Source organism: Mesocricetus auratus, unplaced genomic scaffold, assembly GCF_017639785.1.
Source record: "Mesocricetus auratus isolate SY011 unplaced genomic scaffold, BCM_Maur_2.0 Super-Scaffold_100010, whole genome shotgun sequence".
NCBI lineage: Eukaryota > Metazoa > Chordata > Mammalia > Rodentia > Cricetidae > Mesocricetus > Mesocricetus auratus.
In genome coordinates, this window is record NW_024429194.1 from 71,222,063 (window position 1) to 71,238,278 (window position 16,216).

Sequence of the window (16,216 nt, forward strand, 5' to 3'; positions counted from 1 at the left end):
GTTCTGACTCTGGGTGAGCTTAGGAGCAGCTCAGGGCTGCCTGACCCCTCCCCAGCCCCGCCAGAAGCCAGCAACTACACAGGAGAAAGGTAATGTGTGGGGAAACATTTCAGAAAACAGTCATTTATTTCAACTTTTTAAAGACCAATAAAGGTACCTATGGCAGTTATTTTCTTAAATTAGTAAAAAAAAAACACACACACACAAACATAATAAGTAGTTTGAAAATATATTTTTGTAAATTTTGGTATGTGTGTGTGTGTGTGTGTGTATGTGCATACTCATGACAGTGTATACTTGTCAATATCAGAGGACAACTTGCAGGAGTCAGGTCTCACTTGCACCATGTGGATACCAGAGATTAAATTCTGATCATCAAGTTGGAGGGAGGTATTTATCCACTGAACCATCTTGCCACCCCTGGAGATCAACTTTTAAAATAAATTTTAAAATGCATTTAATTGTATTTAACTAGCTATACATTGAAAATGTATCCAAAGCTTGCTATATTTACTACCACATCTTTCTACAGTACATTCATTTGCTCTCAAAAGTAATATATGTGCTACATAGTGGGCACTCTGGTGGTCACTATAACTCAACCAGATGCAGTCCTCTGTGCAAAGACTTGACACTTTAATAATGAAACTGTAAAGTAAATGCTTTTACAGGCATGGGGTATTACAGCTGCAGTAACAGCCAAGTGATTTATAATATTGAAGACTCATATGTATTTGGAGCTAGATATATTAGAGTAAACCAAGGATTACTGATGAGGGTTATACTTGGAAGCAGAGGAATTCTGCTAGTAAATCCTTCTAGAAAACTTAAGCCAATAAGATGTATTTCTTCATAACTTGGGTTATGGTGAGGACAGTGTTGTTCTACTGTCAAAAAGTGGGTGTGTCTACACAGTGCTACAGCTTCTTCTTTGTGCACGTGGGTTTCATGCCTCACAAAAAGTAGGTAGGCTTACAGATTGCTCTATATATGATGTTCTGAAAATAGTAAAAGAAACTAAGCTGGATCCTGGATATTTTAGACACATGACCTAGGAAAAACTCAGGGAGATATCCTAAAGGAAGAGTGTTTTTAGGTTTTGATGCCACTGCAGTTATAATTTAGAACATAAAGCAAGTCTCTGCATAAATGGGATATTTTTGATATTTACATCTTGAAGAATATGAAAATGCCCACATGTCTGTGACATTTCTATTGGTTTCCCCTGTGAAAGCTTTAGATGTGTAAGCTTCTCTGGAAATACTAGATGTTTTTCAGAAGAAGTTTCTCTGTGCTCTATAGTGACTTGGCTGAGTCTGCTTGTGGAACATTCTTGGTGTTACAAAGACCAGGTGTGTCAACTTTTCATAGTTTGAAAATAGCTGTATTCTAGCTTCTGTAAAATCACAAGTGTCCAGACATTAATATTTTTGCATCTATTGCTTGAAAGTTTTTAGGCAACTGGTTAGTAATGATTTCATCATATATATTTCTCTTAACACATTTTCATTGTATGTTCTCATATTTTTGCATATTGTCTCTAGAAATTAAAATATGATTATTTGATTTAGAAAAGAAACACAAACAATAATTTTAAAGGATCATGTAAATGATATTAAATATAACTTATTTTATGAAGTTAAGGAAATTTTCTATCATTGAAATACTTGTTAACCGCTTAATTAAGAAGTGTTAGGATACGTATATGGGTTTTGAAAATGTAGCTCGACTCCCTAATTCAAATGAGAGCACATGATGTATTTAAAATGTGATTTTAATGATTTCAAACATTGAAATATTTACTGGCAGATATCCCTCAAAGAAGCAAAGCTCATCTGTAGGCACTCTCATCATACACTCAAAATTGGTTTAAAATAAATCATTTTACAAATTTGTCTTAAATGACACCATTAAGTTCTTCAATTTTTAGGAGTTAAATCTTTGAATTTTAACAAATATCTACCTTTGAAACTGCAAGTTCTTTAATTTTGAAAGATTTGGAAACTAAATATACTATAAAATCTGACTTTGAAGTTTTAAGGATATATGTTTGGCAAAATAACATAACAAATATTTTTCAAACATTTGAAAATGTTTGGGGGAGGTTTCCAAAGCAATTCCTTTCTGCCAACCACTGCTCAGTCTCTTCCTTATCTTATGACAGATAGTAGGTAACTCATGGGCATTCCTTAAAACATTAGCAAATGTAGAAGAAGCTTGTTTCTATAATGGAAGTTAGTAGGTTCATCTCCATGAGCCCATTTCTCTCCATGAGTGTGGACACAACTCCTCAGACTTCCTTGTGCTAAAAACTAAAGCAAAAACAAGTGCCCACGGGAGGATGCTAGGACGTCTTCTTCTCAGCACAGAGAGAGAACCATGAGTTGACACGTGTGTTGACTCAGTGGTCATCAGTGAATAGATGGTAGCCTTAGAGTCTCAGTGTATGATACACTGGGTGTGGGGACAGTGACAGCCTCATCTGCTGGGAAGGCAGCCATATCACAGGTGCAGTGTGTCAAACGAGTACATAGCCCAAGCTGCAAAGGTTACATTTCTTTTTGGTTTTGGCTTTAAAAAAATGAATAGAACTTCTTAAAATAGTATTTTGGGGTGGGGGAGATGGGAAAGTGGCTTAGTGGGTAGAATCTGGGACTTGACTTTGGATCCTCAGAACCCCTGTAAATAAAGCTAAACACAGTAGTGAGAGCATGCAACCCCAACATTCTGATGATATGGATGGAGGAGACAAACAAATATCTGGGACCATGCAAGCAAGCTATCCCAGCATACCCTGTGAACAAGAGAGACACAGTGGGAGATGAGGACAGACACCAGAGACTGTTTCTGACCCCTAACCATGAAGCATGGTTTGTGTGGGTCCACACTCACATAAAAACATATACACAGTCTATATACAAAAAGATAGTACTTAGTACTTACTTAGCTTTTCAAAGGCTATGGCTTAGACAGCCAAATATCTCGTGTGACCAAAATGCTTAGCAACATCTCTAAACCTTATCAGAATCAAGATAGAAACTAGTATTATTTTAGGTGTTTTGAGACAAGCTGGTTCCAAACTCTCTGAGTAGCCAAGGGTGGTCTCAGTGTCTTGAGAATTCTGCCTCTACTTCTCAAGTTTTGGGGTTACAGGCAGTTGCCGTCATGGCTGGTCAAAATGGAAATGGTGTGGCAGGAATCATTGTGCATACTTGTAGATCCCAGCACTCAGGAGGCTGACAAGGGAGTTGAAGGTCTGTATATAACAAGACACTGTCTCTACAAAAGCAACAACCAACATTTGAGGGGCAAGAGGAGGTGACTCAGCACTTAGGGGCACTGGATGCTCTCTTGGAGAACTAATGTTCAATTCCAATCACCCACACCGTGGCTCATAACCATCTCCAAATCCAGTTCTAGAGAATTCAGTGCCTTCTTCCGGCCTCCGTGGGCGCTATATGCACGTGGTGTACAAACACAAATCATAGATACAAACTAATATAAAATATCAAAAAATAAAACACTGGAAATGAGGCATTTGTTTGTCAGGGCTCTGCAGGTGTTAAGGGGTCCCTTTCCTCTCTATGCCCTTGGTGCTTTTCTATGTTATTCGCTTTGACTATAGGAGTGGTAAAAGATTAAAAGGAGGGAAAAAGTGAGTATATATGGTGAGGCTGGATGCCATGACTCACACCTGTAATGCTAGCACACGAGAGGCTAAACAGAGGCACAATCACGAGTTTGATGCCAGCTGGGCTATTGAGTGAGACCCTAAAAAAAATGCTACCAGAAGTCAAATATTTTTAACCACATCTTTCATCGATTTTTAAAAATTTAAATTAAAAGCAATCTTATTTTACATACCAATCCCAGTTTCTTCACCCTCCTACTCCCCCCACCATCTCTCAATCCCACCCCCATCCACTCCACAGAGAGGGTGAGGCCTCCCATAGGGATTCATCCAAGTCTGTCACACAATTTGGGGCAGGACCTAGGCCCTTCTCTGTGTATCTAGGCTGAGAGAGTATCCCTCCATAGGGAACGGGCTCCCAAAGTCCATTCGTACACTAGGGATAAATACTGGTACCACTGACAGTGGCCCCAAAAATGTCCCAAGCCCCACAACTGTAACCCACATTCAGGGGGCCTGGTTCAGTCCTATGCTGGTTCCCCAGCTGTCAGCCTGGGGTCAGTGAGCTCCCACTTGCTTAGGTCAGCTGTTTCTGTGGGTTTCTCCAGTCTGGTCTTGACCCCTTTGCTCATCACCTCACCCTTCCCCAACTGGATTCCAGAAGTTTGGCTCAGTGGTTAGCTATGAATCTCTTTTACTTACAAAAGTACCTTTTTCAAAAATCTGTTCCTCTTTATCTACCTCATTCTACTTTGAAAATAATTCAGTGTGTAGTTGATGCACTATTTTTCCCAGTGTTTGACTAAATGACTTTCCTCAGGAGAAAGATGAGTGTTTAGAATCCCCTGGGATTCTTTTTTTTTTTCCCCAAAAGCAATTTTTTATTTATTTATTTTTCAGTTTACATTTAGATAAGAAACAAGGTTGCATCACAAGTCAGTTCCAGGGCCCTCTCCCTTTCCCTCCCCTCCTCCCGTGCCCTCCCCACAACCCCCCCCCCATTATCCCCTCATTTCCCCTGGGAGGGTGAGGCCCTCCATGGGGGTGTCCATAGTCTGTCATTTCATATAGGGCAGGGCCTAGACCCTTCCCCCAAGAGTTCAGGGTGAGAGTGCACCTCACATTGTTGGATGGGAGTCCAAAGTCCGTGTGTATACTCGGGATGGGTACTGATCTGCTGCCCAAGGCTCAATAAGTTACCTAGGCCTCCTCACTGACACTCACATTCAGGGGTTCTTGATCAGTCCCTTGCTGGATTCCCAGGCTGATGCCTGGGATTCAAGAGTTAACCTTTGTCAGGTCAGCTGTTTCTGGGGGTTAAACCAGCCCAGTCTTAATTCCTTTGGTCATCAGTCCTCCCTCTCTGTTACTGGCTTTCTTGAGTTCAGCTCAGTACTTAACCGAGGGAGTCTGCCTCTTCTTCGATCAGCCACTAAATGAAGTTGCTGTTTCCCAGACTCTCTGGCCATGGAATTGTAGGCTGGCACTCCCCAGATCTATGTCTAAAATCCATATATGAGAGAGTACATGCCATGTTTCTCTTTTTGTGACTGGGTTACCTCACTCAGGATGGTTTCTTCTAGTGTCATCCATTTGCCTGAGAATCTCAGGATTCCATTGTTTGTTTCTGCTGAATAGTACTCCATTGTATAAATGTACCACATTTTCTCTATCCACTCTTCGGTTGAGGGACATCTTACCTCCTGTTCTGACTAGTGAGCTTTGCTCTATGAACCCAGAGATGCTGTGTTCCACTCATATGGGCTCATAAATCAATGTCAGAGTCCTTGTTGTCCTCAGGACTTGGAAAAGAAAGAAGGAAAAGACAGGAACATTTGATGTGATGAACATTTGCCCTGAGCACTGTAAAAGATTCCATCATATGTAGTATTGCTACTGTTGTTATTGCAGTGCAAACAAAAGTGACACACCTTTGCATAGTTAAAGTAATATTCTGCAGTATAAACAAATGTAACAGTTAAAATAATATTCTCCAATGCATGACTCTGTAATTCCAAGCCTGACACCCATGGCAAAACACCAATGCACATAAAATAAACATAAGTACATTTTAAAAAATTGGACAGTATTTTCACTATCCTCACGTTATCTACAGGTTTTTGTTGTCTCAAAATAAGTAAACATTTCTGTTTCTGGATGAGTGTGAACTCCAGATAGGAACTCTAGACCAGTTTCATTGCAAACAGATAGTATGGAGAAGTCTGAAATGTTCCATATCCCTTCAGTTAAAAATAAATTACAAGCTTTAGAGTAATGCCAGGTTTCCCTCAGTGCTTCTTGCTGCAAATAATGCTTTTGCCAAGTGAGATGGCTCAGTTCTTTAATCCCAGTACTCAGGAGTCAGAGGCAAGTAGACTCTGTGAGTTCCAGGCCAGCTTGGTCTACATAGCAAGTTTCTGACCAGCCAGTGCTACATATTAAGACCCTGTTTTTAATAATAATAATTATAATAATAACTATAATATAATAACAATTATGATGCTTGAATTTTGAATTAGAATTACATTTAGTAGCTTCTAGCAAAATAAAACTGGGTTCAATAGCATCTGTGCTGGTGGACCTTATTTTTTAACAGTTTGGCGTGTCACCTGGGAGGAGGAAGGCCCAGCTGGGCACTGGGCTGGGAGGGCACTGGGCTGGGAGGGTATCCTCTTGACTGAGTGAACTCACTGTGGGTGGTGCCTGCCCCTGAGGGTGATCATTATAAAAGGCAAGTCAAGCAGCCATCCTGTAGTAATTTGAGAAAAGCAGTCATTAAACAGGGTTCAAGAAGTTTTCTTTTATTAGTGAAAGGAATCATAAAAAGGGGAGAGGGAAGGGGGGAGACTGGCTTCCAGAGACAGAGACAGACAGACAGACAGACAGACACACACACACACACACACACACACACACACACACACAGAGAGAGAGAGAGAGAGAGAGAGAGAGAGAGACAGACAGACAAAGAGAGACAGACAAAGAGAGAGAGATGACAGACAGAGAGACAGAGAGATACAGAGAGAGGGAGAGAGAGAGACAGAGGGAGAGAAAGAGAGAGAAAGGGAGGGAGGGAGGGAGGGAGGGAGGAAGAGAGAAACAACAAAGAGAGAAGAGTGGGAAGTGGGCAGGGTCCTTTTAAAAGGGAACATAGTGAATACGCACAGGTGCTCTTAGTGGCTGCAGCTGAGGATGTATCCTGTCAGAACCCCAAGGACAGTCCAGTACAGATGCCCCAGTACAAACATATCCCCCATGGTCTCTGCTTCAGTTCCTGCCTCCAGATTCCTGCTCTTACTTCTCTCAGAGATGGTCAGATTTCCTCCTCCAGGATTTGGGTCTGTGTTTATCACAATGGAGAGGTGAACTAGAATAGCAACTTTTTGAGTTTGAAATCACCTCCTCAGCTCTTAATGAAGAGTATCAGCACAGTCCCTGAGACCTTAGTCACCAGTTTGAGAGATCTTTTTCACTCTGATGTTCTAATACATATGTGCACGTGGTAGTTGTTTCTCCCACGAGATCCTGGTATTAATTAACGTAACTTTGCATCGAACTTGAAAGTGAATAGAGTAGCAACCTTTGCAGCTACTTAGATGCAGTAAGTTATCGTTAAGTATCCCAAGTCAGTCAGGCTCTTGAATTATATATGAGATCATTCATGTTGCTTTGCCCAAATTAGAACTGTAAATCCATTATGTGTATATGAAGTTGTATGTACATACGGTCAAAAATAAAGCTTAGAGCATGAACTAGAAATGTAAAAGTTATGATTGGTACAGAGATCTCAACAGAAGGGAATGGGTTGAGTATATTTGCTAGATGGGATTTATCTTTTGCTCTTCAGTTTGGGAGCCAAGCATTTTGAAAATTAATCTAACTTAAAATCTTAACTGTCAAAAGGCAAGGGAATAAGATATTTCAGCAGTAAATAATTGTCAAAGCCAAATGCTGTCTCATTCAAGCTGCGTAGTTGAAAGATATCTGCCACAGCTTAAAACAGCATTTCCAATTCCATCAAACTTTCAAACTGTCAGTATTACCATCCAGGAAACGCTGTGTGTAGCATCACTGTGACTTAAGCGATAACACAACACCAGGGTCACTTCCCACAAGATGCTATGTGTATATTTTGTGTGTTTCCTTGTTGTAAACAGTGATTCCTTCACTGTCTTAATTATTTTATTCTTTGACATATAAGGAAGAACTTCACCTGCAGAAGCTTTTGTCCTTTGTAGTGGATGCCTCCTAGTGCAGCTACAGGGGTTTCATGTCTGAGACAAACTGCAGCAGACCTGCCGTGAGACATGTAGGTATGTCTGGATTCCTGGAGATTTCAAAAGCAACACTGCTTCTGGGGCTTGGGTACAGTATTTCTTTTATTTAGAGAATGTCATATTAGGATTCTTTGGAGAGAGAGAAGAAAAAGGCCTCATGTTGTACTCTTCAGAATATTCTGTTTCTGTGCTCTGACTTAACACTCCATTCTTCCTCTGCTGAGATATTACTTCGTGTTTTGGTCTTCCATTTCGAAAAAGAATCCAAAAAGGAGTAAACGCAACCAATAAAATGTTATTTTAAAATTCTCCAGCAGAACAGCTCTGGTTAGGATTTTCCAGTTATCAAAATTTAAAATCTACTTCCCCGTGGGCAAATACCAAGGTTTAGTTTTGAATAAAGATCCAAACAAGGCCAATATGTTTATGAGATAATAATTTCATAAATATTGAAAACTTAATTGACAATTTGCAATTGTCACTTAACCAGGAGAGACACAGTCCAGTCCAGCCTAGTGTCTGGAATTTAATCCAAGCTGCTCTGTCTGTTGCAGTTTACTGCTTCAAGTACAGTCATGCTTCTCCTAATGGAAATGATTTTTAGTTTGTGGTAAGTGGGGATTCCAGGCCTAAAGGGTAAGACACATTTTCTGTGGTCTTAGCTCTCCTGAAACAGAAAGGATGTGTGAATCCTCCTACTACTAGGTGGGCAGCCCTTTGTTAGCTATGTGGACAATTTAGCTGTAGCCTTATACATAGTAAGTAAGCAACTGGAGTGGATGAGAGCCATGTGCCCTTAAGCAATGGGCTCACGACTTAAGGGCAGATGCTTAAATCATCAGCAGATGGATCTTACTGCTATGAAAAAAAACAGGAGTTGATGTGATATTAAGGAGTGGAATAATCATTTCATCTGGTCATTTGATGCTGTCTAAAAATTATTTTTAAAAGGAAGAGTCAGGGAGCTGGGGGTGTAGCTCAGCTGGTAGAGTGCTTTTCTGGCACACACAAACCCAGCATACAAAACCCAGGAGTGGTGGCACACACCTGTAATACTAGCACTTGGGAGTCGGGGTGGGTGGGTGGAGCCAGAAGTTCAAGGTCACCTGCTGCTACATAGGAAGTTCAAGGCCGGCCTGACTGGATTTAGGAGATTCTCTTAAAAAACAGGAAATAAATAAATTGTAAAATTCAAGAAAATGTTCAGGTCAAGCTAAACTAAACAGTAGTACCTTGCTTAGTTTTGTTCAACGTTGTTTGTTTGGAGACAGGAGCCCAGGGTCCACGCCTATGAAGTTAGCATTCTTCCAACTCTGCTATCTCTCCAGCACCCAATAGTGTTTTTCATAATGATTATATTAATTTATAGTCCAAAAGTTGGATATCTGTTTTAATAATTATTCTTAGAGAAGTATAAATACAATTTACATGACAAACAGAAAAATAGCCCAATTAAAGAATAAACTATATATGCACTTTCATGGGAATATATGTGTATTTGTAGAGAACTATACTAAAGAAAATGGAATACACATTTGCAATTTTTACAGTTTTAATTTTGACTTTTATTCTACAGACCATACTTCAGATATTTTTCAGATAACTATTACAGGATCTTCAAGGATTAAACTGAAAATGATTATTAGTATGTTGTTGCCTGGTTTTTCCTGGGGAGTCATGAACAATTGTCTATCACCCCAGATGCACACTAGCTGCAGACCAAAGAAAAGATTCCATCAAAGCCCAGCTTGATCAGTCAATGAGGTTTTGTGGTTACTTACTGGAATGTGAGGAACACAATGGCAGCTACATCACTGAAGTCAAATCCTCAAGCTCCTTGTACAAACTTCAGACTTCTCTATATGTCTCCTGTCCCTAGGAATTGTTCATTGCTTATGTAACCTCAGAGACAGGCTTTCTGAGTCTTAGAACTTTTCTATCTTCCTGCTGAGACTTCACTTTTGTGAGCTTCCTGGTGGGCCTGCCAGTGTCTCTTTCTTCTCTCAAGGAGGGGGTTTTGTTGGGAGAAGCACCAGGGAGTGAATGAACACACACTACTCTGGTCTATGGCATATATGGTGTACTGCAATGATCTCTTCCTCATAGAATGGGAAAACGAACCATTTGAAACAGATTAAGTTGGGAACAAGTGACTCTGAGGTCTTCCTATTTTCCATGCTTCTCTTGAGTGTGTCTGTTCTTGGTTTGTTTATTGTCCAAGAGAAAAAGAGGCAGAAAATAGACAATTAGAGGCAAATGAGAAACAGAATTTGAAGGAGGGATATGTAAGAGCCAGTCTAAGCATGCATATTCTAAATCAAAGATCCTTACAGATTAGGTGAAGACAAATGTCCATTATTATAAAACAAGACTCTTGAAAGAAAGGGAGGCAGTTTTTTAGAAAGGAAATGATGCTGAAGCTCGGTATGGAAGAGGAATTAAAGTGTGATGGCATTAGTGAGGGAGGAAATGGCGTGTGTGGGCATCCTGAGGTGGAGTGGGCAAAGTACTTTCCTGGAAAGGACATTATACACGCACTCACTGACCTCCATCTTTGTCACTTACTGGACACCACTGTGCCGTGGAAGGCATCTTTAAGTCTCAGTGTGCTGTTCTGTGGAAGTCTTCTGGTTCTTTATCGATTCATATGGTTTTCATAGTCTGTAAATGTTCTTAGGTCTTTTTATTTAATCATTTCTTCACAAAAAGAAGAAAATCTCCCTTTTGCCTTCATAGATGCTATTTTACTAATGTCACATAAAAATGGAGGTCTGTACTGGGCTGGCTATGAATCACGGAGGTAGAAAGCAATAGATGTGATTCAGGGATGTTATGTTCGTGCTAACTAGCATGCATACCGATTGTCCCAGGGACAGTATCCTTCCCACATCTGTAAGAAAGGATAAAGTTCTGGACTGAACAAGTTTACAAACATCTGGATAGGCTAAGGCTCCCATGTGTTAGGTCAAGACAACTCCATTTCCTCATTTGGTTTTCTTCAGCAGTTTGTGTTTTTAAAACTAGTCAAAAAGTCTCCACAATCAAGTCATTGATTTTTCTGCCATCTGTACCCAAAATAACAAATAATTTTATTCTATAATTCCATGAAACAATTCTGTAAAAGGAAGAATATCCCCGTCCTAGAGTTAATTCTTATCAGCGCAGACTGAATTCTCTTGGAATAGGAAGTTTTGGATCACCCGAAAGCCTGGAGGGGTTCCATTTTATCACTTGCAAACTGTGCATTTCCTTCAAACTCTGTTTTTGTTTTTATAAAAATTTTTATTCATCTCATTTGTAAACAGCATTGACTGAGACTACCTGAGTGATTATCCACTGTTGCTGCATAGGAAGCAACTTGTGTTCTGTTCTTAGAAACCATCTTCAGCAGTTGGAGGAGAGGATGGGAATTGAGATAGGGAAGGAGACAACAGGAGAGGAGGGTGGTGGGTGTGACCAAAGTATGTTGTAGAAAATGGATGAGAAATTACCGTGGGAACTGTTCTGAATAAGCAATCCACAAGTTTTGAAAGAGAGTAGGTGATACAGGTGACTTTTAAGAAAATATCATTGACAAGAATGCAAGAAAGAAGCTGCATGGCATTATTAAAATTCTAGGGGAATAATAAGATATCAGTGGTTTAAAGGTTGAGATAAAAAGAACAAATATTTCAGAGGTACCAGAGGAAACAATCGCTGTTTTGTGGGTTCCTCTGAGATGGACTCCTTTGTACAGTTTTCCCAGTTCAGAATGCAGTGTGGTTAGGGTGAAGAAGGGAAGTAATGTTTCACAATTGTTTATGGTGTTGCTGCCTCTTTCCAATGAAAACATAAGTCTTTGCATAGCATCTTCTCTTTTGCTTTAGAGAAATTCCCACATGGCATTCATCAGACGTGATAAAATACTGCAGTTACTCTTCCTTAGGACTTGGAGGAAACAGATCTGTACTTGTTCAGAATTCAAGAGGAAGGGTTTTATTTTAAGTCCATCCAAAGCATAAATTACTTTCAAATCTTTGATTTCAGAGCTCTCATAGCTTAGAGGGCTGTGTATATGTATGTGCGTGCTCATGTCTGTGTATTTAGACAAATTTAGGGCCCGCAGAGAAGTAAAAGAACTTGGGATACTTAACCTAAGAAAGCAAATAACGAGCTTTGTCTAACATTAAAGAGTGAGGAATATTATTGTGCCTCCAAATTTTTATGATAATGAAGTTGGAGAGACAGCTCAGCAGTGAAGTGCACCAGTTGCTCGTTAATTCCTATGGCAGCTCACAACCATCTGCAGCTCTAGTCTCAGGGCATCCAGTGTCCATTTCTGGACCCTGCAGTCACCGCACACATGTGGCACACAGACATATATGGAGGCAAAAAAACACCCTTACAAATAAAATGAAATGAAGGAAAAAAAAACCACGATGACAAGCTATGTAATACAATGTTTGAAAAGAATCTTGATTAAAACTGGATGTATGATGAAGTAAGAAGAGAAAGAATTAAAGACCAGAGAATAGCATTGCCATTTCTTGAGCAAATGAGAAATATACTTGAAATTGTGTTTACTAAGTTTTCTTTCATAAAAATAAAAATTTTCTTGTGAAACATGTTTATATAATTGGTTTGCATATAGAATGTGTTTAGTCATGGTTTGGATTAAACTAATCACACTGTAGGTAACTAAGATGAGGTGGAAGAAAAAGAATCAAAAATGAAGAGGAAGCTGTTGTTTTCCGAAGAGTTGAATTTTTGCTTCATTCTATGTGAGTCAGCATCCCATGCAGAGATACTGTCGAATTTAAATGAAAGTCTCAAGTTCAGTCTCTTCTCCTGTTGCATTTTTTTTTGTAAATGAGTGGGTCAGTCTAAGAAATACCTGTAATACTCTGCAACTTTACTTGTCATTTCTTGGAGTCTCGCTAAAAGTCATTTCCAAGAGTAGCCATACATGGACAACATCTGGTTGAAGTATAGCAAACAAATACATAAGACCTGTGTTGTCTGTGAACAAGCATTATTCTCCGAAGAACTTAAAAGGTTTCCTTTCACAAGTTATTTAATTTTGTAATTTTTGACTGTGTAATTTTCATGATGATTAATATCTTGTAGTGTTTTCATGACTTTCATCAAGTTTAATGTTACTTGGAACCAACCATGTGTAGTTCATTTCATGCAGAGTATGCATCATTGGCTTATAACTACTTTGGCAAAGAAAGAGGTGATATACAAAGAGCCTCCCTGTGAGTAACCACAATAAATATTGTGTTTGAAAAGGAACTAATAGAGAGTCATGAAGGCTGTCTTTCAAATATCACAATTCAAAATTATAAAAATAATACAAGTCTAAGAAAAACATTCTGTAGGTGAGCATGTATTATGTGAGATAATTATCATGCTCCCCAATAATATGTGCTTGCTAGTGCATAATATATGGTGTTTATTAATGTGCAATGTTATATTTAGAAAAATAAACAGTGAAGGAAAGAAAAGGTAAGGTCTGATGTGGACCCACATACTTAATTTTTGACAAAGGAGCTAAAATTATACAATGGAAAAAAGAAAGCATCTATAACAAATGGTGCTGTCATAACTGGATGCTGGCATGTAGAAGATTGCAGATAGATCCATATCTATCGCCATACATAAAACTTAAGATTTATTTTTAATTTGTAATTATGAATCTGTGTAAGGGTTATATATGTGTGTCTGTGTGCAAGTGTTCTAATAGAGGCAAGAAGATGGCATTGTGCTCATGGTAGCTGGAGTTACAGGTGATTGTGAGCCACTGTATGTGTGTGCTGGGAATCAAACTTGAGTCTTCTACAAAATCAGTATGAAGTTTAAGACTTATCTTGGCTGAATGTGGTGGGGCACATCTTTAATCCCATCACTAGAGACAGAAGCATACAGATTTCTGTGCTTTCAAGGCCATCATGGTCTACATAGTGAGCACCACTGTGTCATCCAGAACTACATAGTGACATGCTATCTTGAAAACAAATAAAAAATGTATGTGTGTACATGAGTCTACATGAGTATGTGTGCACATATATTGATTTGCATGCATATACACAGAAGCATTCATGTTTGCACAGACATGCTTGAGTTCTTGCTTACATCCCCCACCACACACACATGCACGCATGCGCACACATACGGGCATGAACACGTGAGTAGACGTTAGAGAAGATGATGGATTATGGAAGCTGGTGTTACAGGATTTTGAGACAGAACAAGCTTTTATTGTGAGTGCTATGATCCAAGTTTTGGTTCTAGTAATTGAACAGTTACCACTCTTAATTGTTGAGCCATCCCTCCAGCTTCTTCATTTTTAAATATATGTGTGTATGTGCATATGTATGTATGTATGTATGCCCATTATATATAATACAATATCTAACATTCTCACACTTTATTACATAGTTCTAAATTAATCAAATCTTTACTCCTATTTTAAAATATTTTTTACTGTATAAGTTGGAGAGCTGATGATAGAGAGACACTCCTTCCATATTGACGCAAATAAGAGTTGGCTGGGATCCATGTCTTCTGTGTTTTACTTTTCCTGGTCCACGTATCATCCTGAAGTTATCAGTACACTCTCTGAGAACTCATAAAGAAGAACAGCAGAAGGGGAATCTAATATTTTGTAAGGATCTACACGAGTAATAGGACTATATTGGACAATCTGTCCTCCTCCTCTTATGTGGCTCTTGATGGGGAGTTTGTGGGAATGGTGTTTTAACCTCTTTCCTACTAGAGGAAACTGGTACAAAACTGTTCTGTGACAAAGCCCAAGCTGTCTACCACACCACACTACACTGACCTCATACATGGAATTATATTTTCAAAACTTTTGCTGTCTATATTAGATGACTGCTAGGATACAGATGTGCAAGATATAGACATAATGTATTAAGAAACAAAACTGCTCCCTCAGTTGGCTCATTATACTGAGTGATAATGAGGACTTTTTTGTATTTATGGAGAAAGATTGGATTTTAGTGTAAAATATAATACATATGCCTATGTACATACTAGATTACAGGTTTGGGCATAACATTCAGTTAGTTAAAAACAGTTTTTAACTTTAGTGAATCTAAATCTTTATGTGCCAGAGTTTATGCCTAGTACATTTTAGACAATCAGTACTTCTATGGAAGAAATGGCTGTTTTGCAATGTCAGTACCAATTAATGGTCCAGAGCAGATTGTCAAATTTCAAATTCTCACCAACTGGAAATACTAGACAATGTTTAACAAGAATGTTGAAGCAATGGTGTTTTGTTTACTTTGCTTTATGTTTCTTGAAGATAAGTTAATAAAAATACATTGTATATATTTGTATATCTTCTGTAGTGCTCAACTTCTTGTGGCAGAGGTACAAAGTACCGAGAGGTCCTTTGCATTGATAAATTCCAAAGAAAATTAGAAGAAAATTATTGCAGCCATCTGCAGAAACCTCGAACCTACAAAGTTTGTAGATCAGGACGATGCCCTTCATGGAAAGCCAACAGATGGAAGGAGGTATGTGGCATTTTACAACTGTCACATATTGTATCTATCTATCTGTGTCTGTCTATCTATCTGTCTGTCTACCTATCTATCTAATCATCTATCTATTCTATTTATCATCCTCTATCTAATCTATCATATATCTTATCTATCTCTCTATCTATTAACTATCTATCATCTTCTGTCTAATCTACCATCTATTCCATCTATCTACCAATCATTTATCTTTATTCCTTCTTCCTTTCTTTTCCATCTATATATCATCCTAGATATCTTATACTTACATTTTAAAAATCTGAATTTAGTATTTGTAATAACTTTGAGAGTTGCAGAGAGAATTTTCTGCACTGTTCTCAACACTATACAGTGTTGTTACATTTGCTTAATTCTAGTGGTAAAACAATTTAGTTACTTGATTTTATTTTGAGGTTATATATTAATAGGAAACTCTGCTAGTGAACATGAGGCTCATGGTTACTGATATCATTTTTATTAACTAACAACAAAATATATCCAAGGATGTATAAATAATGGCCTTGTTTTAATCTCAGTGTGTTGGATTTCAGTAAAGATGGCATCCTGGAGAGACAGATAGTAAATTGCATGCAGAACAAGTAAGGTGTGAGATGTAGGTAACTTTGGATGTGCTAAGAAAACTCAGCATGAAAGAAACAGATAAACTAATGAGTCCAGACTGACAATTCAGTTTTGAAAGAAAAGTGGATGGTGTGCCTCAGAATATTCAGGGACAAGAATCCCAAACCTACATACTTTTTAAATGGACAGTTGAGTTTTGA

The 16,216-nt window shown here is 38.7% G+C and overlaps 1 protein-coding gene across 3 annotated transcripts in view; it reads left to right on the top strand.

Annotated features, from left to right (window-relative positions):
* The window catches only part of Adamts20 (ADAM metallopeptidase with thrombospondin type 1 motif 20), a 118,844-nt gene that overhangs the window by 75,479 nt on the left and 27,149 nt on the right, over positions 1–16,216 (top strand). For all 3 annotated transcript variants that reach the window (XR_005880033.1, XM_040753924.1, XM_040753925.1), the window contains one exon: positions 15,264–15,431. Coding sequence is in view for 2 of the 3 variants with exons in the window: in XM_040753924.1 (XP_040609858.1) it covers positions 15,264–15,431 (168 nt within the window). In the remaining variant the exon portion in view is untranslated. The remainder of the gene's footprint in view (positions 1–15,263; positions 15,432–16,216) is intronic.